At 31.9% G+C, this 27,215-nt stretch overlaps 1 protein-coding gene across 2 annotated transcripts in view; it reads left to right on the top strand.

Annotated features, from left to right (window-relative positions):
- The window catches only part of LOC127733117 (VPS10 domain-containing receptor SorCS1-like), an 89,361-nt gene extending 70,522 nt beyond the window's left edge, over nucleotides 1-18,839 (top strand). For both annotated transcript variants that reach the window (XM_052242412.1, XM_052242413.1), the window contains exons 20-26: nucleotides 1,886-2,030; nucleotides 2,936-3,048; nucleotides 6,889-6,999; nucleotides 8,101-8,215; nucleotides 9,742-9,907; nucleotides 12,009-12,148; nucleotides 15,822-18,839. In XM_052242412.1, coding sequence (XP_052098372.1) covers nucleotides 1,886-2,030; nucleotides 2,936-3,048; nucleotides 6,889-6,999; nucleotides 8,101-8,215; nucleotides 9,742-9,907; nucleotides 12,009-12,148; nucleotides 15,822-15,889 — 858 coding nt within the window. In that variant the 3' untranslated portion in view covers nucleotides 15,890-18,839. The remainder of the gene's footprint in view (nucleotides 1-1,885; nucleotides 2,031-2,935; nucleotides 3,049-6,888; nucleotides 7,000-8,100; nucleotides 8,216-9,741; nucleotides 9,908-12,008; nucleotides 12,149-15,821) is intronic.
- The last annotated feature ends 8,376 nt before the right edge of the window (nucleotides 18,840-27,215 follow it).

Below are 27,215 nucleotides of genomic sequence, written 5' to 3' on the forward strand. Positions count from 1 at the left end.
GCATTATATGCAAAATAAAAGGCATTTATGTGAGAAAAAAAATTTCAAGGAGAAATTAATTTTGGAGTGGCATTCAGACCAAAAATTTGCGGAAGTGGTTATTTTTTTTTATTGAAAAGTCGATTTCTCCAAAACAGGAGCAGGAAAATCCAAAGAACTAGGAATCAAATTGGTGTGGCTTTACCAGTCACAATTTGCAGTATTACAGTTTTGCAAATCTTTTAATACTACATTGCAAAACTGAAATACTGATATTGTCTAAGGCAATTTTAAAAATTCTTGCTTGTTTTTATACGACCGCAAAAAAAATTTTGTGGTCGTATATTGGTATGACGTCGTCGTCGTCGTCGTCGTCCGAAGACACATTAGTTTTCGCACTCTAACTTTAGTTTAAGTGAATGGATCTCTATGAAATTTTACCATAAGGTTCAATACCACAAAAGGAAGGTGGGGATTGATTTTGGGGGTTATGGTACCACCGTTAAGGAATTAGGGGCTAAAAAGGGGCCAAAAATAAGCATTTTTGTAACTTCCAGACATAACTTGTGTGTAAGTGTATGGATCTCTCTGACATTGTACCACAAGGTTCCATATCACAAAGGGAATGCTGGGATTGATTTTGGGGGTAATTGCCTCCAAATTTTAGGAATTAGGGGCCAAAAAAGGGGCAAAAAACAAGCCTTTTTCTAGTTTCATGACAATAACTTGTGTGTAAGTGTATGGATCTCTCTGACATTGTATCACAAGGTTCCATATCACAAAGGGAATGCTGCTATTGATTTTGGGGGTAATTGCTTCCAAATTTAGCATTTAGCATTTTTCTACTTCATGACAATAACTTGTGTGTAAGTGTATGGATCTTTATGAAATTGTACTACAAGGTTCCATATTACAAAGGGAAAGCTGGAATTGAGTTTGGGTAATCTCAAAAAGTTTAGGAATAAGGGGCCAAAAAGGGGCCAAAAATAATCATTTTTCTAGTTTCCAGACAATAACTTGTGTTCAAGTGTATGGATCTCTCTGAAATTGTACTGCAAGGTACCATACCATAAAGGGAAGGCTGGGATTGATTTTTGGGGTAATTGCCTCAAAATTTTAGGAATTAGGGGCCATAAAAGGGCAAAAAAACAAGCATTTTTCTAGTTTCAGGACAATAACTTGTGTGTAAGTGTATTGATCTTTATTAAATTGTACTGCAAGGTTCCATATCACAAAGGGAAAGCTGGGTTTGAGTTTTGGGGTAATTGCCCTAAACGTTTAGGAATTTGGGGCCAAAAAGGGGGAAAAAAACAAGCATTGTTTCCAGACAATTACTTGTGTTCAAGTGTATGGATCTCTCTGAAATTGTACTGCAAGGTACCATACCACAAAGGGAAGGCTGGGATTGAGTTTGGGGGTGATGAATCATAAGAGGGTTCAAAAAATTTGGTGGGTGGGATTTTTTTTTCCTTTTTTTTCTTTAAAATTTTTCATTTTAAATTGGTTATTTCTGATTTATATATAAAAGCAAATAATAATGATATGGTTTGAATAGGTAAATTAAAATTTTTTAAGTTCTTAGACCACATTCATTCTGTGTCAGAAACCTATGCTGTGTCAAATATTTAATTACAATCCAAATTCAGTTCTGTATCAAGCTTGAATGTTGTGTCCATACTTGCCCCAACTGTTCAGGGTTCGACCTCTGCGGTCGTATCAAGCTGCGCCCCAGCGGAGCATTTTATTTCGTTTGATATGCCAATTCTGAAATATTGACATCTACCGTATATATCCTCTTTTAAAGAAGAGAGTGAGTCATGCTTTATTTAAACTGGTGTCTTTGCCAAAGTCTATGATGTCTAAGAGTCTAAGGACTTTATATTATATACATATATTTGTGTTTCAGTTCAAGCCTAATGGAAGTAAGTCTCTATTGACATGGAGTAATGCTATGTCACATAATTATACTACAGTTGGAAAATATAATTTGTCTGTGGAGGCTGTCAATTCTGTTAGTTCTGTTGTACAACATTATATGCTGCAGGTTCATAGTAAGTGATATGATATAAATAGCACAAAGTTAAACAGCCAGGAAGACTTTTCCCAGACCAAGATCATTAATTATTTATTATTTTTATTTTCGAAATAAAATTGAGAATGGAAATGGAGAATGTGTCAAAGAGACAACAACCCGACCATAGAGCAGACAACAATTGTTTTTAGTGCAATAATTTATTTAAATAAGGCTTCACAACAGAAACTGTTGATAATAGTTGAACAAATTAAATTTATTAAAATATGCAAGACAATAAATGCCTGAAAGTTACCAATTTATTTGAAATCAATAAAAAATTGCATGGGAGAAAAAAATAATGAAATGAAAGCAATATTGTTCAAGGTACAATGTCGAGAGAAATAGGCAATGTTTATAAAAACATAGTTCAAAACGGGAAGGATTTGTAATGGGTATGAATACTGGGATATTTTTTTATATGGATAAGGTTAGACTCTACACAAGAATATTTTACAAAAAGTGAGAAAATTGTGCAGACCAGACTACTCCTGCACTGTCTGAAAGTTTAACGGGTGAAAAAAATTGAACAATAAACTATTGGAAGACTTAAGCAGCCTTGTTTTAAAAATAAAAACATGTTACTACAAGCAAGGAAAAATATTTTATTTCTAGAATACAAAAAAATAATGCAATTTTGTTTATATATAATACGTATAACGGGGTAGCTGCACTTAAAACCATCTTAGTACATATAGTTCAAAAACATTAGTATATGTGAAAAAATATATTCCTGAATGGTTCTTTCTAGTGAAATATACAAACATATATTAATAACAACCTCTATTAAGAGACCACTCTTGTCTGCTCTCTTGAGTGGTGTGGTAATACAGGTGTTACTGTGTTTTATTTTTATTTTTAAATACTTTTTTGCTTTTTTTTCAGAAAATTTGACTACACTGAGACTCATGTTTTCAAGTAATATAGATCATTTCAACACACAGTCTTTATTATGGAGAATATCATTTGCTAATATTGTGTGTATGAATTTAGCAGAGGTAAGTATTATTACATCAATATTTATAAGTCACCTTAAGGTTCTCTGAAATTGTACTGCAAGGTACCATACCACAAAGGGAAGGCTGGGTTTGATTTTGGGGGTAATTGCCTCAAAATTTTAGGAATTAGGGGCCAAAAAGGGGAAAAAAACAAGCATTTTTCTAGTTGCATGACAATAACTTGTGTGTAAGTGTATGGATCTTTATGAAATTGTACTACAAGGTTCCATATCACAAAGGGAAAGCTGGGTTTGAGTTTGGGGGTAATTGCCCTAAACGTTAAGCAATTTGGGGCCAAAAAGGGGCCTAAAAACAAGCATTTTTCTAGTTTCCAGACAATAACTTGTGTTCAAGTGTATGGATCTCTCTGAAATTGTACTGCAAGGTACCATACCACAAAGGGAAGGCTGGGATTGAGTTTGGGGGTGATGAATCATAAGGGGGTTCAACAAATTGGGGGGGGGGGGGGGGATTTTTTTTTCCTGTTTTTCTTTAAAATTTTCCATTTTAAATTGGTTATTTCTGATTTATATATAAAAGCAAATAATAATGATATGGTTTGAATAGGTAATTTAAAAAATTTTAAGCTCTTAGACCACATTCATTCTGTGACAGAAACCTATGCTGTGTCAAATATTTAATCACAATCCAAATTCAGTGCTGTATCAAGCTTGAATGTTGTGTCCATACTTGCCCCAACTGTTCAGGGTTCGACCTTAGCGGTCGTAATCAAGCTGCGCCCAGCGGAGCATTTTATTAAAATTGGAGTTATCTTCCTTTGTCCATGATTATAGTTAAATCAACTACAATCAATGCTTTATACAATGCAATGTTTAATTTTGACTTCCACTGATAAAACACAGATCAAGTTGAATTCGGGTAGTGTCACTTGAACCATTATTGAGTTATGCCCCTTTATAAATCGAAAGATTGCAAAATTTATAGTTTCCATTCTGTAACTTAAGTTTGCCCCAACCAAACATTATGAAACCTATACACAATATTCATAACCACAAAACTAAGATCAAGTACAAATTTTTATACGCCCGTTTACAGGACGTATTATGGTATACCGTTGTCCGTCTGTCCGTCGTCAACATGTCGGACATTAACTCAAAAATGCTTTAACCAATTTGCATGAAACTTTGGTGAATTGTTTATATCTATTGACGTAAGCTCCCTTTCGTTTTTTTTTAAATTTAGATATTACGTTTCCAAGTTGTGGGGTTTTATTCTTTAAAAAAAGGGGGATTTTCCAGTTTTCGGACAATAAGTCAAGAATGCTTTCACCAACTTGCAAGAAATTGTGGTGAATTGTTTATATCTATTAACATGAGCTCCCTTTCGATTATTATAAATTTTAGATTTTACGTTTCCGATTTACAGGGTTTTATTCATAAAAAAGGGGGATTTTCCAATTTTCGGACAAAAACTCAAAAATGCTTTCAGCAATTCTTATGAAACTTTGGTGAATTGTTTGTATGTATTGATGTAAGCTCCCTTTAGAATTTTATAAATTTTACATATTACATTTCTGAGTTATGGGGTTTTATTCATTAAAAAAGGGGTGATTTTCCAGTTTTCGGACAATAACTCAAAAATGCTGTCACCAATTCTCATGAAACTTTGGTGAATTGTTTATATCTATTGATGTAAGCTCCCTTTTTATTTTCATAAATTTCTAATATGACATTGAGAATTAATTGAACTTTATTTGTTTGTAGTCTGACAACAGATTTACTAAGTATTGCACAACAGCAAGAAATCTTTTATAACCAATTTCAAGTTGTTTGACTACATTTATTCAGAAACCTATAATATGTCAAATATTTAATTACAATCCAAATTCAGACCTGAATCAAGCTTGAATATTGTGTCCATTTTTGCCCCAACTGTTCAGGGTTGGACCTCTGCGGGCGTATCTAGCTGCGCTCAGCGAAGCAGTTTATTTGTTTCCGTTTTCTAACTTCAGTTTGCCTCAACCAAATGTTATGAAACTTATACACAATGCTTATTACTACATAATACAGATTAAATACGAAATTTGGTGAGAACACTTTTACCATTCTTGAGTTATGTCCCTTTATAAACATAAAAATTGCTGAATTTTTTGTTTCCGTTCTCTAACTTTAGTTTGTCTCAACCAAATGTTATAAAACTTTTACACAACCATTCTAGAGTTATGCGTGTTTACAAATAGAAAAATTGCTGAATTTTTAGTTTCTATTCTCTACTTAAGTTAGCCTCAACCAAATGTTATGAGACTTACACACAATGCTTATTACCACAAAACTCAGATCAAGTTCAAATTTGGGTAGTATCACTTTTACCGTTCTTCAGTTATGTCCCTTTATAACTATATGCTATGCATGCAAGGGCATCATCTGTGTCCACATGTGGACACTATCCACATTTATTTTTTAATTACATTTGGCTTGATTATGTATGAAGAATATTTTTTCCAAATTTTATGAAGAAATCACTAATGAATTTTTTGAAAATAAGATAAATATACAACAAGAAATGATGTTTTTTTTTTAAATCATGAATATTTAATAAAAATGAATCATTTCTTTTTTTTGCATTCAAAAATATAAACATATTGTGCTTCATATGCTTCACAGTATTTCATGTTATAATGGAAATTTTGTTGTGCTAGCCTTTTGATTTGATATAAGCTTTGTTCAGAGCATGGGATTTATGTAATTATTTGGTATAGTACTAAGGGTTTTCAATAATTTGACTGACAAGACATTATTGTTTTTTTTTAAGAGGGATGGTCAAGATTACATTTACAAAATTTCCTTTAAAAGTGCTAATGATAAGTTCAATGTTTATAACCTAAATGATTTTTCAAAACAGATTCTTAAATATTTTTTTTATACAACCGCAAAATATTTTTGTGGTCGTATATTGGTATGAAGTTTGGCGTCGTCGTCCGAAGACACATTGGTTTTCGCACAATAACTTTAGTTTAAGTGAATGGATCTCTATTACCATAAGGTTCAATACCACAAAAGGAAGGTTGGGATTGATTTTGGGGGTTATGGTACCAACAGTTAAGGAATTAGGGGCCAAAAAGGGGCCAAAAATAAGCATTTTTGTAACTTCCAGACATAACTTGTGTTTAGGTGTATGGATCTCTCTGAAATTATACCACAAGTTTCCATACCACAAAGGGATGGTTAGGATTGGCTTTTTTTTGGGGGGGGGGGGGGTTGTGGCTCAAACCTTTTAGGAATTAGGGGGAAAAAAGGGGGGAAACAAGGGTTTCCTGGTTAATGGACAAAAAAGCAAAAAAAATTAAAAAAAAAAAATTCAAATCATATAACCAATTCTAAGTTCTTTGACTACAGTTATTCTGTGTCAGAAACCTATAATGTGTCAAATATTTAATTACAATCCAAATTAGACCTGTATCAAGTGCGAATATTGTGTCCATTTTTGCCCCAACTGTTCAGGGTTGGACCTCTGCGGTCATATCCAGCTGCCTCCGGCAAAGCAATTTATTATGAATTTTAGAATGTATCTTAGCAAGTTGTAGTCATAGCCATGTCAATGAAAATGAAAGACAAGGTGCATGATGAAATGGACATCAATTAACAATAAGAGAAACAAAACAAAAATGATATAAAGATAAAACAAAAACCACGAAAAAAAAGTGCAAATTCTCCAGACAAATACACAGTTTGTAGTCAAAATTTAGAACAATTACACTTCATGGATGTAAAGGTGATATCAAATTTAGTTCCACTCCACCAGCATTAAGGCATTGCTTTAATATGTCATATTTTTAGTGTTGTATTTAATTGTGTTTAATTGATTCAAATGTTATTCCAGATACTATATGTCGACAGAAGCAGACTCAATGTTTATATACCAAACCAAAAACCAACAAAGGCTGATGTTACCATTCTTCCATCTTATACTGCTGGAATTACTATAAATCAGGTAACTTCTTTATTTCTTGGTTTGATATTACTTGTGTTTTGAAATGTCTTCACTATTGGACGGATTATACAGTCATTGCCTGGTTCAAATTTCTGAAGTAAGATGAAAGTGTGTTATAAGTTTAAAACTAGACATGTAAAGCAAGTAAAATTATTTTTATTTACTAGACATTCAGAAATTTTTGTGTGCATTTATTATTGCCATGGTTGATAAATGGACTAAAATGAGAGTTTAATTATAACGATTTTAGGAAATGCTGTCCAAACTTCCCAAAGTTGGTTTCCTTTCTCTAACTTTAGTTTGCCTCAACTAAATGTTATGAAACTTATACACAATGCTTATTACCACAAAACACAGATCAAGTTTGAATTTTGGTGGCATCACTATAACCATTCTAAAGTTATGCCACTTTACCAATAGAAAAGTTGCTGAATTTTTCGTTTCTGTTTTCTAACTTTAGTTTGCCTCAACCAAATGTTATGAAACTTATACACAATTCTTATTACCACATAATACAGATCAAGTTCGAAATTGGGTGGCGGCACTTTTACCGTTCTTGAGTTATGCTCCTTTATAAACATAAAAATTGCTGAATTTTTCGTTTCCGTTCTCTAACTTTGATTTGCCTCCACCAAATGTTATGAAACTTATACACAATGCTTATTACTACAAAATGCAGATAAAATTTGAATTTTGGTTGCATCACTATAAGCGTTCTAGAATTATGCTCCTTTACAAATGGAAAAATTGCTGAATTTTTCGTTTCTGTTCTCTAACTTAAGTTAGTCTCAACCAAATGTTATGAGACTTATACACAATACTTATTACCGCAAAACTCAGATCAAGTACAAATTTGGGTAGTGTCACTTTTACTGTTCTTCAGTTATGTCCCTTTATAACTTTATATGATATGCAAGAGGGGGACACATTCCCCATTTATCTTTATAATAAAAACATTTAACAAAATTTCTGAATTTACATTATTTGTTGCTTGTTAAAAATAGAACTAGTTTGGTATCCTTGCTTGACATAACATGTTTTCCCTCAATTTATTATATCTGTATGCCTAGAATAATACCATGAGTAAACATTGTCTTTCAGATTGTATTTGAGTTACAGGATAAGTTACAGACAGGACAGATGTCATTTAAATGGATGCCAAATGAAGACCCTATTACAGTTACCGATATAGAAGTGCTAACAGGTATTTTTAAAGGTAATTTCTGGTTTTTTGCTGTCACTTAGATGCCATAATGGTCACTGACCAGGGTCAACAGGTCATCATACCAAATTTTTGAAGTAGATTATTTTTCTGCTAGGTTAAATATCCCATGTTTTATAGATAAATTATAAAAAGAAAAAATTGAAAACAATATTTTTTAATGCAGTAATGTACATCATTAATCTGAGAAGTAAAACAAACTAATGTGTGTTGATACTGATTTTTCCAGACACTTGAAAACTTGATTACGTGGAAATCTGAGTAAACAAGTGCAGCTAATATATTCTTGTGTTGTTATTCAAAGTATGTCTTTATTAGTCCCCTACTGACGAAGTCGAAGGGGACTTAAGGTTTGCACTCCGTCCGTCTGTCTGTACGTCTGTCTGTCCTTCTGTCAGTCCGGCAAATCAGTTTTCCACACTTTTTTTCTTCATGCTTGAAGATATTGATTTGATATTTGGTATATTGTTTTATCATAACAAGTTACAGATCAAGATTGAATTTTGTTCCGGTCTGATAATATTGTGCAGAGTTATGGTCCTTGGACTTGGAAAATTCACTCAAATATTCAGCTTTCCGCACTTTTTTCGTCATTCTTGAAGATATTGATTTAATAATTGGTACATTGTTTTATCATGACAAGTTACAGATCAAGTTAGAATTTTGTTCTGGTCTGATGATTTTGTGCAGAGTTATGGTCCTTGGACTTAGAAAATTAACTCAAATAATCAGTTTTCCGCACTTTTTTTCGTCATGCTTGAAGATATTGATTTGATAATTGGTATATAGTTTTATCATGACAAGTTACAGACCAAGTTTGAATTTTGTTTCGGTTTGATGATTTTATGCAGAGTTATGGTCCTTGGACTTAGAAAATTCACTTAAATTATCAGTTTTCCGCACTTTTTTTCGTCATGCTTGAAGATATTGACTTGATATTTGTTATATAGTTTACACCATGACAAGTTATAGATCAAGTTAGCATTTTGTTCCAGTACAATTAATTTTTAACCAGTAGGGGACTATGTATTGCCATGCAATACTCTCAGAATGCTTGTTTCTAATTGATATTGAAATTAATTTAATTTTATTGAACAATCCATAATAATGGTACATAAATGGATTGAATAATAATTACAGTTGTTGGGAAAATTACATCTCAAAAATTTTTCATTTTCCTCCAAAATGACTGAGGAATTAACCCTGCATCTTTTAATTCTGAGACAATAAATATAAAAAAGAAGTTTCAACTTGTTTATAAACAATAAATGAATCCAGCTTTAAGATTCAGATTTCTATTAAAAATCAGGTGGCATGCACTTTTACATACAGACACAACATACAATCTAACAAAAAATAATAAATGTGCTGTTCCTTCGCATTTGGTTTTACAAAGTTTATGTTTAACCATCAGTCTATTAAGTTTATAAACATTCTATTATTTTAATGGGATTCATTTGCTATGTATTTCTATATTGAGGAATTTGTTAACGATTGTCATTTCATTTGTATATTTTAAGATGATGACAGCAGTTTACCAAAGTTACCTGAAACTACCACTTCAATAAGTGTACAGCCACATGAACACAGTCGACAAACATCACCCATATTGATAGCTGTACCTTTGACTATTGTAGTCTTTGTACTGGTAGTAATAGTAGGCTGTTTTATTAAACGATTTAAAAGGTACATAAAATAGATGTTGCATAAACATCATTGATCAGCATACCAACAACATAAGCAGATAAAAATAGACATCTAATAAAATGATTGTTTAGATAAAAAAAAAAGTTAATTTTTTTATGATTCAGTTAAGGATGTTTGCTCCTCTTGTTTTTGAATTTTTGCCAGATTTTCGGAATCCTCTGGTTTTATCCATGTATTGCTATTCAAAAATTTTGCCCACTAACCCCTACTTTTCTTTTCATAATTTTATTACATATAGTTGAAAAAGCCATATTTGAAAATCTTATAAAATCCTTGTTATTTTTTCATAGTTTTTGAAACAAAAAAGCGTCCAATGTTAAAAGTATGAAAAATCTAGAGAGAATCATTTCCCGCCAAATTTTCAATGGCTTATATCTCGAAAACAAGCACACCGACCCTTCATTTTTTTCAGCTTTTTATGCCCCCGTCGTACCGGAGGGGGCATTAAGTTTTACCCTTGTCCGTCTGTACGTACGTACGTCCGTCCGTACGTCCCGAAATTGGTTTCCATTCTCTAACTTGAGTTTGCCTCAACCAAATGTTATGAAACTTATACACAATGCTTATTACCACAAAACACAGATCAAGTTTGAATTTTGGTGGCGTCACTTTAACCGATCTAGAGTTATGCCCCTTTATAAAAGGAAATATTGCAAAATTTTTAGTTTCCGTTCTCTAACTTAAGTTTGCCTCAATTAAATGTTATGAAACTTATACACAATGCTTATTACCACAAAACACAGATCAAGTTTGAATATTGGTGGTGTCACTTTAACCGATCTAGAGTTATGCCCCTTTATAAAAGGAAAAATTGCAAAATTTTTATTTTCTTCTAAATATCAAGTTTATATAATATATTTTTAAAATTGGAGTTATCTTCCTTTGACCATGATTATAGTTGAATCAACTACAATCAATGCTTTATACAATGCAATGTTTAATTTTGACTACCACTGATAAAACACAGATCAAGTTGAATTTGGGTAGTGTCACTTAAACCATTATTGAGTTATGCCCCTTTATAAATAGAAAGATTGCAAAATTTTTTAGTTTCCATTCTGTAACTGAAGTTTTCCCCAGCCAAACATTGTGAAACCTATACACAATATTCATTCCAACAAAACTCAGTAAAGATCAAGTACATTTTTTTTGTTTCAGTTCTCTAACTTGAGTTTGCCTCAACCAAATGTTATGAAACTTATACACAATGCTAATTACTACATAATACAGATTAAGTACGAAATTAGGTGGCAACACTTTTACCATTCTAGAGTTATGTCCCATTATAAACATAAAAATTGCTGAATTTTTTAGTTTGTCTCAACCAAATGTTGTAAAACTGATACACAACCGTTCTAGAGTTATGCCTTTTTACAAATAGAAAAATTGCCGAATTTTTAGTTTCTGTTCTCTACTTCAGTTAGCCTCAACCAAATGTTATGAGACTTACACACAATGCTTATTACCACAAAACTCAGATCAAGTTCAAATTTGGGTAGCGTCACTTTTACCGTTCTTCAGTTATGTCCCTTTATAACTATATGATATGCAAGCGGGGGCATCATCTGTGTCCACATGTGGACACTATCCACATTTATTTAGTTCTTTTATTTATATACTATCATTTTAGAACAGTCTTTTGAAAAGCTTGTTATTTTGAAACAGAGTAGCAAACATGCTTAAAGATGAAGTGCTTTAAAAAAAGTAGTCTTTAATTTCAGATCTCTTAAGAATAAGAGTTGATATCTGTGTCAACAGATTAACTGAATACTCATTTTCATGATGTGAACTTTTAAAATTTTATGCGTAGTAAGAGTTTTGATACTGATTTCACATTTCAGTGAACATTGAAATTTGATAGTACGTTTTTTAGTTAAGATAGTTTACCATGAAGTTATGGTCACATCATCTTGAAACTTAGTACAGATTTTGATTATGGTGTGAAATTTTACAATTATATGCCAAATAAAAGAAATGTTATAGTGCAATGTTAGGGTGTGATGTCCTATGGACACATATTCATGCCACATAAATTTGAAACATTAACCAAACATGAATAACAAAAGAAACTGCTTTTTAGGAAATCCAAAACTGGACAGCAGTATTCACTAATATTGAATAGAAATCGTTTGGATACATCATGTGCAGAAAGTGATGAAGATTTAACAGTAGAAGATTATGATATACATGATGGTGATACAAATATAGTGATCAATCCAGGTATGATATTCATGATGGTGATACAAATATAGTGATCAATCCAGGTATGATATACATAATGGTGATACAAATATAGTGGTCAATCCAGGTATGATATACATGATGGTGATACAAATATAGTGATCAATCCAGGTATGATATACATAATGGTGATACAAATATAGTGATCAATCCAGGTATGATATACATGATGGTGATACAAATATAGTGATCAATCCAGGTATGATATACATAATGGTGATACAAATATAGTGATCAATCCAGGTATGATATACATGATGGTGATACAAATATAGTGATCAATCCAGGTATGATATTCATGATGGTGATACAAATATAGTGATCAATCCAGGTATGATATACATAATGGTGATACAAATAAAGTGATCAATCCAGGTATGATATACATGATGGTTATACAAATATAGTGATCAATCCAGGTATGATATACATAATGGTGATACAAATTTAGTGATCAATCCAGGTATGATATACATGATGGTGATACAAATATAGTGATCAATCCAGGTATGATATACATGATGGTGATACAAGTATAGTGATCAAACTAGGTATGATATACATGATGGTGATACAAATATAGTGATCAGTTCATGTAGGATACTGTAAATCAGGTTTTTTTCGCGTGTGTTTAATTTTTGCTTTGTTCTTGGCAGCTAAAGAAATGCGAAAATTTGGCCCCGTGTAATTTCCCTGCATATTCCAAGTTTTCTCTCTGTTTAAACTTTGCATACATTATACTGTAAATTATACAGTTTACATAAAATTTATATGTAAACTGTTTTCACCCTTAAGATGAAATGACTTTATACATTAAATTAGTCTTTTGTTTTAACCGACAGATCACAAGAATGTGCATATTTAATTGAAAAGTCTGCTTTCATAATAACTAAATTGGCTAATCATACTTTTCAACACAGCAATCAGTGACATGTTCAAAAATATTAATTAGCGACGATCTATTTATTGTTGTGATTACCCCAACATTTTGCATATAATGTAAAAATTAAATTAAAAATAAATCATACTTACACAGATATTTGCACAAATATGCTTGAAAAATGTTCTAATACACCATCAATTTTAGCATGCCGCAATGTAAATAATTTACTTTCCTTGAAAGTTCTTTGAATTATGTGTATTTTAGATTGTAGTATTGTCATTTATCTTTAATCGATTATCTGTCAATTAATAAAGTTTATGTTGTTTACATCTCTGACATTACCATATACATGTACAGTGATTTTTTCATGTGTATTTTCCCATTCAGCGAAAGTTATACACAGTGAAGATTTAACCTGACCATTTTATCATCAAATCGCAAAAAAACCTGATATACGGTATACTCTTGATCCCTGAATGGTTACCTTAATTTGTTTGAATGCCTTATGTTTCAAATGCAGAAATGTAGGACAGTTTCATTTTTTTTAACTCTGGTCTAGATATCCTTTACATGACATTTTCCTTTTTATACGCCCGTTTACGGGACGTATTATGGTATACCGTTGACCGTCTGTCCGTCCGTCCGTCATCAACATGTCAGACATTAATTCAAAAATGCTTTAACCAATATGAATGAAACTTTGGTGAATTGTTTATATCTATTGACGTGAGCTCCCTTTCGTTTTTTTATAAATTTCAGATTTACCATTTTTGAGTTTTGGGGTTTTATTCATTAAAAAAGGGGGGATTTTCCAGTTTTCGGACAATAACTCAAAAACAATTTCACCAATTTGCATGAAACTTTTGTGAATTGTTCATATCTATTGATGTGAGCTCCCTTTCATTTTTTATAAATTTCAGATTTACCGTTTCTGAGTTTTGGGGTTTTATTTCTTAAAAAAGGGGGGATTTTCCAGTTTTTGGACAATAACTCAAAAAAAATTTCACCAATTTGCATGAAACTTTTGTGAATTGTTCATATCTATTGACATGAGCTCCCTTTTGTTTTTTATAAGTTTCAGATTTACCGTTTCCGAGTTTTGGGGTTTTTATTCATTAAAAAAGGGGGGATTTTCCAGTTTTCAGACAATAACTCAAAAACAATTTCACCAATTTGCAAGAAAATTTGGTGAATTGTTTATTTCTATCAACATGAGCTCCTTTTGATTTTTATAAATTTCAGACTATACGTTTCCGATTTATGGGGTTTTATTCATTACAATAAGGGGGATTTTCCTGTTTTCGGACAATAACTCAAAAATGCTTTCAGCATTTTTTTATGAAACTTTGGTAAATTGTTTATATCTATTTTTGTAAGCTCCCTTTTGATTTTTATAAATTTTCAATTTTACATTTCCGAGTTATAAGATTTTATTTGTTTATAGTCTAACAACAGATTTACTAAGTATTGCGAAACAGCATAGTGTATTGCACAACAGCAAGAAATCTTTCATATATCCAATTTCAAGTTCTTTGACTACATTTATTCAGAAACCTATAATATATCAAATATTTAATTACAATCCAAATTCAGACCTGTATCAAGCTTGAATATTGTGTCCATTTTTGCCCCAACTGTTCAGGGTTGGACCTCTGCGGGCATATCCAGCTGCGAGTAGCGAAACAGTTTATTATCACAGTGTATTTGCATTCACATATTTCAGGTTTTTTTCTTTCATGATAATGCATACAGTCATACCTGTACTCATTAGTCACTCATGGGAAGTATTAAAAGTGACCACTCTGCTCAAGAGAGGTGACCTTTTAAAAGAGGTTTTGAAAAATTCACATTCCGACATGGCCTGCGGTCATGATCTGGGCAAATTGTTTTATTGTTTTCAATTGGTAGAGTTATTGTTCTTGGAACAGTAAACAAAATGGTGGATTCCAGCGTTGAAAATTGGAAAAAGACTTTCAAAATATGTTAATAATTGTGGAGAAATAAGTCGGTGATATTGTTTTCAATGGAAACTGAAAGGAGAAGAACATGAGTAATTCATGAATTCCCCTCTTATTGGGTGATTTGATTGCAAAAGTGTTCCGATTCTCATTTTGATTTCGATGATGTTTTTGTCAAGATTATATTGGTAGTTAAAAACATGAAAATAATCATTGTTAAAAGTTAAAATGACGATTTCGTGCAAAAATTAGGTAAACGCTGGAATGAGTTAAATCATATAGGGAAACGTTTGGGAGGGTCTGAAATTGATGATTAAGAGACAGGTGACCGCTGAAATAAGGTGACTGTTAAGGCAGGTTTGACTGTACTTGTGAATACAAATGTAGTTTACAGCCTGTAAAAACTCTGGAATTAACATCGCCCAAATTAATAACAGTACCTTTATGTTTATATGACATAACTTCCATTGAGCCGTGAAACTGTTAAACCAACAGTGATTAATGCAAAAAAACAAGAAAAAATAATTGATAACAGGACAAAATGTAATCCCAGCTGAGCAAATATTACACCTTTATTATATGATTAACATCCTAATATTACAATACCTGCATCTTACAGACAACTATTTTGATGATTGAATAATCATTATCATTAATCTCTAAAAGCTATCTACCAGTTTTAGTTAAGAACTCATATTACACTTCACACAGAAAGACAAAAAAAGTGGCTTTTATCATACGTTCTCCATTTTTGGGCAGATTTTTTTTTAATTTATACAAACATATTTTGATATTAATATTTTCTTTTCAGACTTCCAGCCATCTTTAGAATTTATGAGTGTAGGAACAACAAATTCAAATGATTTAGTGAGCTGTTGATGATGGTTTTAGTTAGATTTTATCTGTGATTATTGGTGCCTTACTTATTAGCTTCCATTTTGTTAAATTTGCGTCTAAGTGTGTATGTGTGTTTATGCAGCCATTGTTTGTTGTTAAAAAACATGTGATGAAGACACATTACAATTTTTTGTTCACACATGTACATTATGTGTTCATTCTAAACAAATTGTAAAGTTTGTTAAGACTTGTTATCTAAATCATTTGTACAACTTACAGATCCCATTAGTGCTAAAATACTATTTGTACTTGTTGACTCATGCTGTCTTTGATATTTTATGTTAAATTATTTGATTAATTTGTTGATGACAACATAGATTGTTTATAGACTTTACATCAGTATTATAAGAGTTACTATCATGACAATGTTTATAATGACCATGCCAAGGAAAGTGAAGATAGGGGTTAATAGACATTTGTATTTATGTCTTCTAGTGTCCATTCAATAGATTTATTATTTAATGAGATTGCTGCAGCCAAAAACAAGATTGATATTTCATTTAAGAATATTTTCATGTTATCATTTAACAACAATTCTATCATTTAATGGCCTATACACATTTCCCAATGTGGTGGTCATTAGGCTATGATTGATTACAATTTATTTTCTCTTACTCATGAACCCCTTTTATGATTATAGTTCAAGGAGGTTTCTAAATTTCTTTCTATTGGTTGAAAACCTCAATTTAATAATTTTTTGTTGATTTCATTTATTTAGATAAAGAAACAATTTAATCATATTTAAAACACATTGTTTCAGATAATCATTTCTTTAACAGTGAAATCTGTATGAATATCATAATCATTTCAGTTCTAGTTTCAGAAGATGAATTTGTCTGCAAGAATAATCTTTAACAAGTACAAATATCATCTGCAGTTGCATGCATATATTGTTCCATATGGTGAATCAGTGGCGGATCCAGAACTTTTCATAAGGGGGGCCCGCTGACTGACCTAAGGGTTGGGGGGGGGGCTCCTGTCATGCTTCAGTGATTCCCTATATAATCAACCAAATTTTCCTCACCAAAGGGGGGGCCAGAGCCCCCCCTGGATCCACCTATGTGAATTTAGTTTTTACCCTGTCAATATTTTGACATTTTCGAAGAGATGTAAAAAGCATTAGAGGAGTAGAAATTTTATTAAAGAAAATGTTTGATGATTTGAGATTGAAGAAAAATTGTGGGACATTATTCAGAAGCAAGGCTATGACATCCAATGTGTATGCAATGTTTCATTGTAGTTAATTATTTAGCCTTTGCAGTATTTCTTTAGACATTTTATATGATGCTCCGGTTAAAAATCATCACATACTTCCATGATTTCAATAAATGTGTCTATTTTGCCATGGTTTTTTTTGGTCAAATTTTTTTTTAAATGATAAGGATAGATGAACATGAGAAAATAACAAATATCTCATTGTCATTTGTTTTGCTTATATTTTTTTATGTTTTACATAATCATAGTATGTAATTTAAAATGTTGTGTGTTCTGAAATTTGTTGATTACTTGTACTTTTCAAGTATGTAACTTATACTTTTAATGTTACTTATAATATTTTGTCCTATAGAACAAACATGACACACCTGTAATAATAATATATTTTTCATTCAAATCAAATGTGTAGGTTCACAAAGGGTTAAAATTGACAATAACATTTTTTTTTTCAATCTTGCCAAAATACTATAAATTTTACATAGATATAGCTTTGTTATAACTTGTAATACAAAATAACTTCTTTTGGCATCTCACATTATAAATTGTGAAGTTATGACCCCTGAATTATGCAATATATGGGTATGTGTATTTTTATACGACCGCAACAAATTTTTTGGGATCGTATGATGTCGTCGTCGTCTACGTCGTCGTCCGAAGACACATTTGGTTTCCCGACAATAACTTTAGTTTAAGTGAATGGATCTCTATGAAATTTTTTAAGAATGTTCAATACCACAAAAGGAAGGTTTGGGATTGATTTTGGGGGTGATGGTCCCAACCGTTTAGGAATAAGGGGCCCAAAAGGGGCCCAAAACAAGCATTTTTCTAGTTTCAGGATAATAACTTGTGTATAAGTATTTTGATTGCTCTGAAATTGTACCACAATGTGTAATACCACAAGTAGAAGGTTAGGATTTATTTTGGGGGTTATGGTGCAAACAGTTTAGGAATTAAGGGCCAAAAAGGGGCAAAAAAAAAAGCATTTTTGTAGTTTCCGGACAATAACTTGTGTGTGAGTGTGTGGATCTCTCTGACATTGTACCACAATGTTCCATATCACAAAGGGAAGTCTGGAGTTGAGTTTGGGGGTAATTGCCCCAAACATGCAGGAATAAGGGGCCAAAAAAGGGCCAAAAACAAGCATTTTTCTAGTTTCCAGACAAAAACTTGTATGTGAATGGATCTCTCTGAAATTGTACTACAAGGTTCCATACTACAATGGAAAGGCTGGGATTGAGTGTGGGGGTAATTGCTCCAAGGAGGGATTCAAAAAGTTTGGGGGGGGGGGGGGACTTTTTTAAGATGTTCATATTTTTTTTTCAAAATTTTGGAAAAGTTTCAAGAATAAAGAAGAAACCTTCAATTGCACAGTATTGCACAATAGATTTGTAAGATCTTTGACCACATTTGTATTGTGTCAGAAATTTTGATTATGTCAGAAATTTGATCACAATCCAAATTCAGACAGTATCAAGCTTGAATATTGTGTCCAAATTTGCCCCAACTGTTCAGGGTTCGACCTCTGCGGCCGTATCAGGCTGCGCTCAGCGAAGCATTTTATTCATTATTGAGCTCACCTGGCCCCAAATAGACGTTCATCTTTGATCGTTAACTTTTACAAAAATCTTCTTTTCTGAAACTAGTTGGCCAATTTTGACCAAAATTTGCCACAATCATCATTGGGGTATTTAGTTTAAAAACTATATCCAATGACTCAGCCTGCCACCCAACATGGCCAATCTGGCTAAAAACAGACCATAGAGGTAAAATGCAAGTTTTGTCTATTATCTTGAAAATCACTCTAGATAGAGAAAATCTAACATTGGCAAACATGATCAATATGTTGAGATCTGCCTATGGATATTTACATTAAAACTGTTAGACAACTTCTTAGGAGTTATTGCCCTTGAATGATGAATTTTCCAAATTTCATTTAGTTTTGTCCATCATCTTGAAAACTAAAATAGATAGATAGAAACTTTTACAACCAATCACCAAGACAATATTTACAAATAAATCAAAATCAATCATCAGTCAATTCTTTAATTGGAGTTATTGCCCTTTAATCACGATTTTTTTTCCTCTGAATTTTTGCGTTTTTGCCTATTATCTTGAAAACTATAAAAGATAGATGGAAACTTTAAACAGCATATTTGATCAGCAAGTTCAGATCTACAAATAAGTCAAATGTTGCTGAAATCTTCATTTGACTCCTTAAAGGAGTTATTGGCCTGTAATGACGATTTTTACCAAGTTTTTTGCTGTTATTTATCATCATTTTGAAACTATAATAGATACTGTAAATTCAGAAATTATTGCATGCATTTATTATTGTGATTTTTATACGACCGCAAAAAAATTTTGTGGTCGTATATTGGTATGACGTTGGCGTCGTCGTCGTCGTCGTCGTCCGGCGTCGTCGTCCGAATACACATTAGTTTTCGCACTCTAACTTTAGTTTAAGTGAATGGATCTCATTGAAATTTTACCATAAGGTTCAATACCACAAAAGGAAGGTGGGGATTGATTTTGGGGGTTATGGTACTAACACTTAAGGAATTAGGGGCCAAAAGGGGCCAAAAATAAGCATTTTTGTAACTTCCAGACATAACTTGTGTGTAAGTGTATGGATCTCTCTGACATTGTACCACAAGGTTCCATATCACAAAGGGAATGCTGGGATTGATTTTGGGGGTAATTGTCTCCAAATTTTAGGAATTAGGGGCCAAAAAGGGGCAAAAAACAAGCATTTTTCTAGTTTCATGACAATAACTTGTTTGTAAGTGTATGGATCTTTATGAAATTGTACTACAAGGTTCCATATCACAAAGGGAATACTGGGATTGATTTTTGGGGTAATTTCCTCCAAATATTAGGAATTAGGGGCAAAAAAGGGGCAAAAAACAAGCATTTTTCTAGTTTCATGACAATAACTTATTTGTAAGTGTATGGATCTTTATGAAATTGTACTACAAGGTTCCATATCACAAAGGGAAGGCTGGGATTGATTTTGGGGGTTTTCCCTCAAAATTTTAGTAATTAGGGGCCATAAAAGGGCAAAAAAAACATGCATTTTTCTAGTTTCAGGACAATAACTTGTGTGTAAGTGTATGGATCTTTATGAAATTGTACTGCAAGGTTCCATATCACAAAGGGAAAGCTGGAATTGAGTTTGGGGGTAATTGCCCTAAATGTTTAGGAATTTGGGGCCAAAAAGGGGCCAAAAAACAAGCATTTTTCTAGTTCCAGACAATAACTTGTGTTCAAGTGTATGAATCTCTCTGAAATTGTACTGCAAGGTACCATACCACAAAGGGAAAGCTGGGATTGAGTTTGGGGGCGATGAATCATAAGGGGGTTCAAAAAATTCGGGGGGGGGGGATTTTTTTTTTCCTTTTTTTTCTTTAACATTTTCCATTTTAAATTGGTTATTTCTGATTTAATTATAAAAGCAAATAATAATGATATGGTTTGAATAGGCATACATGTGAACCTCCCGACGGGAGTACAATACACCTTATCGCTATTTGTCCGCCATTACTTGACATCACACAAGTTCCCGTAAAATTTTGACGTCATAATAGAAAATATCTGACGCCACAATGGAAAAGTGATTGTTGTATGACGTCAAAAGTTCGAGCGGGACTGATTCTCGGGTCAAGCGGGATTAGCGATAAGGTGTATAATCCCGTTTTCAGGGGTCTCCTCCCCCCCTCCCGTTGAAAAAATCCCGTGTATGAAATTTTTCATGAATGAAAAATTTCTGCCCAACATAACATCTCAGGCATCTGGTGTAACTGACATTACCTGAAGTTATATTTTACCTGTAAATCAATTAACATGCATAATTATATGGCTTCACTTGTCAGCTTGGGTGTCAAACATACTGGTAAGCAACGATTTTTACCTCAGGCTAACTGCCGTTGTGTAACAAAAACTGTGTATTTATTGGGTTACTTCCCTTGATTTATCCTGTTTTAAGTTACTTTCCTTTTAATAATGAAAATTTTTAAAAGAATATAAATAAAATATAAATTGAACAAATAATCATAAAAGGATGGTTATTAAATGATTTTAAATGTCTTAGGACAAATAAAAAAATAATAATTTGAAAATTATTTGAGGATTCTATACTTCCTTTTAAGGCTTAAATTGAAATTTATGTAATAACTATGACCCTAACTTTACAGATAGAATGAATTTCTGAGTTTGCAAATAAAAACTATTTGCAAGAGAAAAAAAAAAAAATAAAAACTAGTTGCAGACAGCTAAACAAATGTTCTGGTTGCAATGATTGTTTTATAGAATATGAAGTAAAAAATTTAAAGAACATACTGGAAAAAAAACAATGTTAGATTGAACATGTAGAATATAAAGATGGAGAAACTTTATAAGTACAAGGGTACTATAAACATAATAAATTGGTTGGAAAGTTGAAGAAAACACACTTTAAAAGACCATTTTTACAGCACACGGTTACATTTACAACAAAATTAATGTCGATTAAAAACCTCCTGATCTGAGTCCTAATCTCCTGACCAAAATTTCCCAATCTCCTGATCTGAGTTTCACAGACCATCACATGTATGAATAGGTAAATTGAAAATTTTTAAGTTCTTAGACCACTTTCATTCTGTGTCAGAAACCTATGCTGTGTCAAATATTTAATTACAATCCAAATTCAGTGCTGTATCAAGCTTGAATGTTGTGTCCATACTTGCCCCAACTGTTCAGGGTTCGACCTCTGCGGTCGTATCAAGCTGCGCCCCAGCGGAGCATTTTATTGTAAAATGGACAAAAATACGAGATAAATTATTGCGATTACAGGAAAAGCTGCATGCAGATGTATGTATCAGATATCAGAATGCGAGTTCTTATTATTGCGATGAGCAACCACTCACATTATTCGCATTAATAAAAACCTCGCAATAATTTCTGAATTTACAGTAGACAAATTATGATCTGAAAGACAAGATGTACAAATAAGTCAACATTGCTGAAAGTAAACTGAAAAAGTTATCAGCAATTGATGATCAACAAGAAAGATATTTTAGTCATAAATTATATTCTAGTCTAAAATGTTGGATAGTGTCCATGGTTGAAGATACACATAGACTTTGGTGAGCAACACAGGCTCTTTGGAGCCTCTAGTTTATTCTCCTGTCAGGTGATCCATACCTGCATCCATAATTATTATCCCAAGAATACGTATTTCATTTATTGTTGGTCAGCCTCCCAATTAGTGGTTAGCACAAACTTCATTGGTGACTGATGAAAATATACAAAAATAAACAATCTTTGACAAGAGATTTGGAAAAGAATATGAAGTTTTTAATGCAATAAAGGATCAATAATTTAATAAAGTTAAGTAAAAATTTATTTTGCAGAAAATCAGAATCTTTTGATTTATGCTGGAAGTGAAAGAAAATATTTGTGATTAGTTTGCATAAAAAGTTGTTTCTTTGAAGAAGAAAAAAGACATATGACTAGTCTACAAAGTCCATGCTTTCACTTGGTTTCTTAATATGAATTGTCAGTGTCTTTGAATTTCTTTGCTTTTATATGAAATATTCCTGTAACATCCATTTGATATTGTATTTGGTGGTAGAGAAATGTGAATTGACAGACTTTTAAGCAACTTTTTATCCCAGCAGCTCAGTAGCTCGAGTCCTAGTTTTAACATGGATAACATTGGCCTCAACCCTGATCCAGAAAGCTGTCATCTCTAGGGATTCACAGATTCCTATAAACCCATTTAAGTCACCTATATAATTGATACTGTATTTCCTATTTTAGAACAAGAGCCAACAAGAGCTATTGTTCAAAAATGTCATTCTGGCAATTCTAGTATGACTTGTATCCATATCTGAACAAACAATTAAACAAACCCCCAACTTAGATTTACTTACCATTAAATGTATAGAAATGCAGATTGTCAGAAAACTGGATGATAAGACATTTACTAAAAGGTCTGTAAAAACAATTGGTATTTTTGAACACAGTTTGGCCTTGAACAAAATGCATGAAAGATATCTTGTTTTTTGGATTTCATTGAAATAGCCTTATTATTTGTTATTATCAGATACCATTATCACAATCAAGTTATTACCATCACTCAAAATAAATATATTATGAGACACATGCCATTGCAAAACATACAAGTTTAATTCTGTTAAAATTAGTTGTTAATGTAGGACTGACAGTCAGTTATATGGATAGATGTCAGCTTCTTGGGACCTATAGTTTGTAATTATTGTTAATGTCATTATGGCATATTTTCATTCATTATTTGTTCTTTTACGATTAAGTATCAATACCAGCTTTTGTTATATGATATACATTATGCAAATTAAAAAATCTCATTCAAATGATAATTATAAATGCATTACTGTGATTTGACTGTAAGTGTTATCATTCCTATCTTAGCAGTCACATACAGATTTTCACTGAGCTGCCATTTCTATCAAGCAACTGATTAAATGGAAAGATGTTTTTCCTCTTTTCCAACTCCAACTCCCATTTGAATATCTCTGGAGTAATTTCTTTTGTGACCAATTCAATTTAATACAAGATTTGAAAAATTCTTGCATAAATGATTTTTTTACTTAAATGTCCCATTCTGTTTGTGATCATCGCCCAGAATTTTTTTTGGACACTTTGTCCTTCTGTCTGCCCAAAAAATGGGTTTTCTGGAGAAAATTTAAGTTAGCTTTAGAGTACCTGGTAGGGCTTATAACTTCGATTAAATTTCTACATTCCATTTAGCACAGACTTAATTTAATTTTTTCACTTTTTTAAACAAAACCTATCCTGATTTATTCCACTTGAATTGTCAGAAATGGATAAAAATGTTGGATGTAATCATGTTAGTTTGCGGTGAGCAAAGATCTAATATTTTGTGATATTACTTGTTAATCACTAACTATTTTGGACCAAAGTCTTTTATCTGGAATATATGCCTCCTCAATATAGCTTTCTAGGAATGAAATATATCATGTTTCGCTTAAGTTTGTATAAAAGATCATTAGTTATAGTTTACTTCTCATGTATCCACTGAATATTTGACCAAGTCGTAAATTGAACAGTTGCTTATGAGTTGAGAAAAGAATTTTCTGCATGCATTTACAGCTCTTTTCATAATGCTAGCAAGACAAAGGTTTGTTTGGCTTGCTTGCTTTGTTTGTATCAATGTTTGCTCAAGCATTGTAATTAAGATTGACATATGAAAACAACATAAAAAGGAGGATTTAAACTTGTATACATTATATTTAATTGATTGGACATTATCAAATAATCAAATTTACCTATACACAGGTTGAACTCCACCTACTTATATTGTTTGCAGCTGTCAATCTTAATTACAATGCTTGAGCAAACATTTATACAAACAAAGCAAGCAAGTCAAACAAACCTTTGTCTTGCTAGCATTATGAAAAGAGCTGTAACAACTAACAGATATTGATAAAACCACATTATTAACAAGAAGAGGACCAAGGTGTCCAAGTTGTTAAAGTATTTCATTTATTGTTGCACTAGCCTGTCAAGACTGTTACACTTTATTGTCAACATAGTAACTGAGTACTTCAGTGTATTGGTTTTAAATTTAGAATGGTTTTTGCTTTTATTATTTCATTATTTTTATTTTTTGTATGGATTTTTGGTTGATTTATTTCTAATATTAGATACAAGGAGTTATGGGCATTTCAGAGATCATTTTTGTGTGTCAGAACAAAGTTTTATTTTTTTACATTGCCATTAATTTTGTTTTCTATTTATGATATATGTTTGTGAACTGTATATAGAATGCCATATACCTTTTATCAATATGCAAACACATATTTGTAGTACACAGGAATTTGCTATTTTGTCAATCTGTCCTAATTTGTCTTTGCACCTTGCTTAAATTTGCTTCAGAATTTTTAGAATAATGGATCATAATACAAACAATTGCATAGCCTATAGGAGGGATCCGTCCGTCCGTAACAAATTGTGTCTGCTCTATATCTAGAGAACCGTTATGATTTCAAAGTTTATACTTGACATGTATATTAACCAACACCATAGGGTGTGTCATAATGTATGTACAACTTCCTAGGTCAAAGGTCAAGGTCAGAAACTTTGGTTTGAGTTGACAACCCCATATCCAATGATAAAGATACAAATTTTTTACCACACATTATCCACAGTGGGACCCACAGAGATGGCTCCCATCTCAATGATATCTAGTTATATCTACATTAAACTTAGTAAGTTGTTTGATCTTAATATGCAGATATGCAAGATTTTCAGATCAGTTAAGTGTTTCTGGAGTTAGAGCCTTTGGACTTAAAACGTTTCCTTGTTTGATACTCTCTATATTGCAGCAAATTTCCTTCATGGTTTATTGTTTCTACAAGAAGTTTTGTACAATGATAGATATGCAGAAGTGCTCATTAGTAGAATTTCCAATCAAGTTTTTTCTACAGTGATTTCTCTTAGAAATTTGTTATTATTACCCTGGCCCAAATATTCATTTCTGTAAACCAAATGATTTTTGCAGATACTTTGACTCATGGTTTTCCCTTGCTAGCCGACTTGCAGTGATTTTATTTGCATGATTTTCAAATGGATAAAGTATTGTAAGATCCATTATTTGGTTCCTGAAAGTGCAAAAATTGTAAAATTATTCAAGCCTTTTAAAATTATTTTAATTTGATTAATAAATGAACAGGTTGGAATAATCTGGACACTCTTTAGAAAGGTCACTTTTGATGTCATAAAGGAGTAATACCACCATTGTTTTCTCCTATTAGTCTTTATTTAATAAGCACTTTTTAAAAAATTGTTCAGAATTTATCTTTGTTTCAAATAAAGAAATACTTGGCATGAGTAAAGTTTTATCCTGTCCAGTACTAAAGAAAAAAATTTCACATAACTTTTCATTGCATATAAGATAATAACCATCACTGGAAGTTAACCAATAAAGATTTAGTAACCATGTAACCTCAAGTTTCCAAAATATTTTACAGAAACGCCAATTAAAAAAAGATTGGTGCTTTGAAACACCCAAGATATATGTTTATTACTCAGAATTTTTTTTCTGCAATGCAATGCAGGGTTAACTTCCTACAACTGTCAAAATCAAGGGAATATTTTTTTTCAACCCTTTTTCATATGAAACTGGTTGTGACGGACTATGATTTGGTGGTACATTGTATTACATGTAAACACAATTAAATTTACAGATTTCACCTGAAATGGCCATTTTAACTGAGATTTTTTGACAAAATATGTATGAACCAAGACCTTACCCAAACAGACATTTTACACACAGTAACATTTTTGTTAAATACATCTTGTATCAGAATATTTTTCTAAGCCTTGGCTCATTTCTAAATGTTTATTATAAAATTTCAAAAAAAGCTATTTTTTGTTTTGAATTTTTTTTGCAGTTTTGCACAAAATGCAAGAACTTTGAAGCCCTAATGCAAATATGTAAGTCAAAAAAAAGAATATAAATACTAATATCTGATGGACTTCAGGGTGTTATTTGGTAGATTTATAATATTTTTTGATTTTCTTATTTAAAGGGCCAAAAAGTGGCTGCCTCATACAGTCTCTTGTTTATTTATTTATGAGAGAAGATCTGAGAAGGTTTGACAAATTGCAACAATTGATATTTCCCAAATTTTACACTAAGGAAAATCAATCATGAGTTATTGACTGCACAAAAAGTTTATAGCTTTTTTTTTAAGTTGAGAATAGATCAACAATATTTGTTATATCTATTCCTTGCAAGGTATGCATATGTGTCATACAGGGTTCATCTGACTTTGATCTCATTTCATTGATTAAAGATAAAGATTTTGTGAGCTGGTCAGTTTCTCCAAAGATTTTGTGAGTTGGTCAGTTTCTCCATTATAAGTAATAAATCAACTATATTTGATAATTATAGAGACTTTGTTCATGTCAGTATAACATAGTTTATCTGACCTTACCCTCATTTGCATGGCTCAATGGTGAATAACTGGTTTTTGTGGTTAGATAAATTTCACAGATACTGTAAGTAATAGGTCAAATATTTGGTGTGCAGATTGATATATAAAAGAATGTT

Source organism: Mytilus californianus, unplaced genomic scaffold (assembly GCF_021869535.1).
Source record: "Mytilus californianus isolate M0D057914Y unplaced genomic scaffold, xbMytCali1.0.p SCAF_3, whole genome shotgun sequence".
NCBI lineage: Eukaryota > Metazoa > Mollusca > Bivalvia > Mytilida > Mytilidae > Mytilus > Mytilus californianus.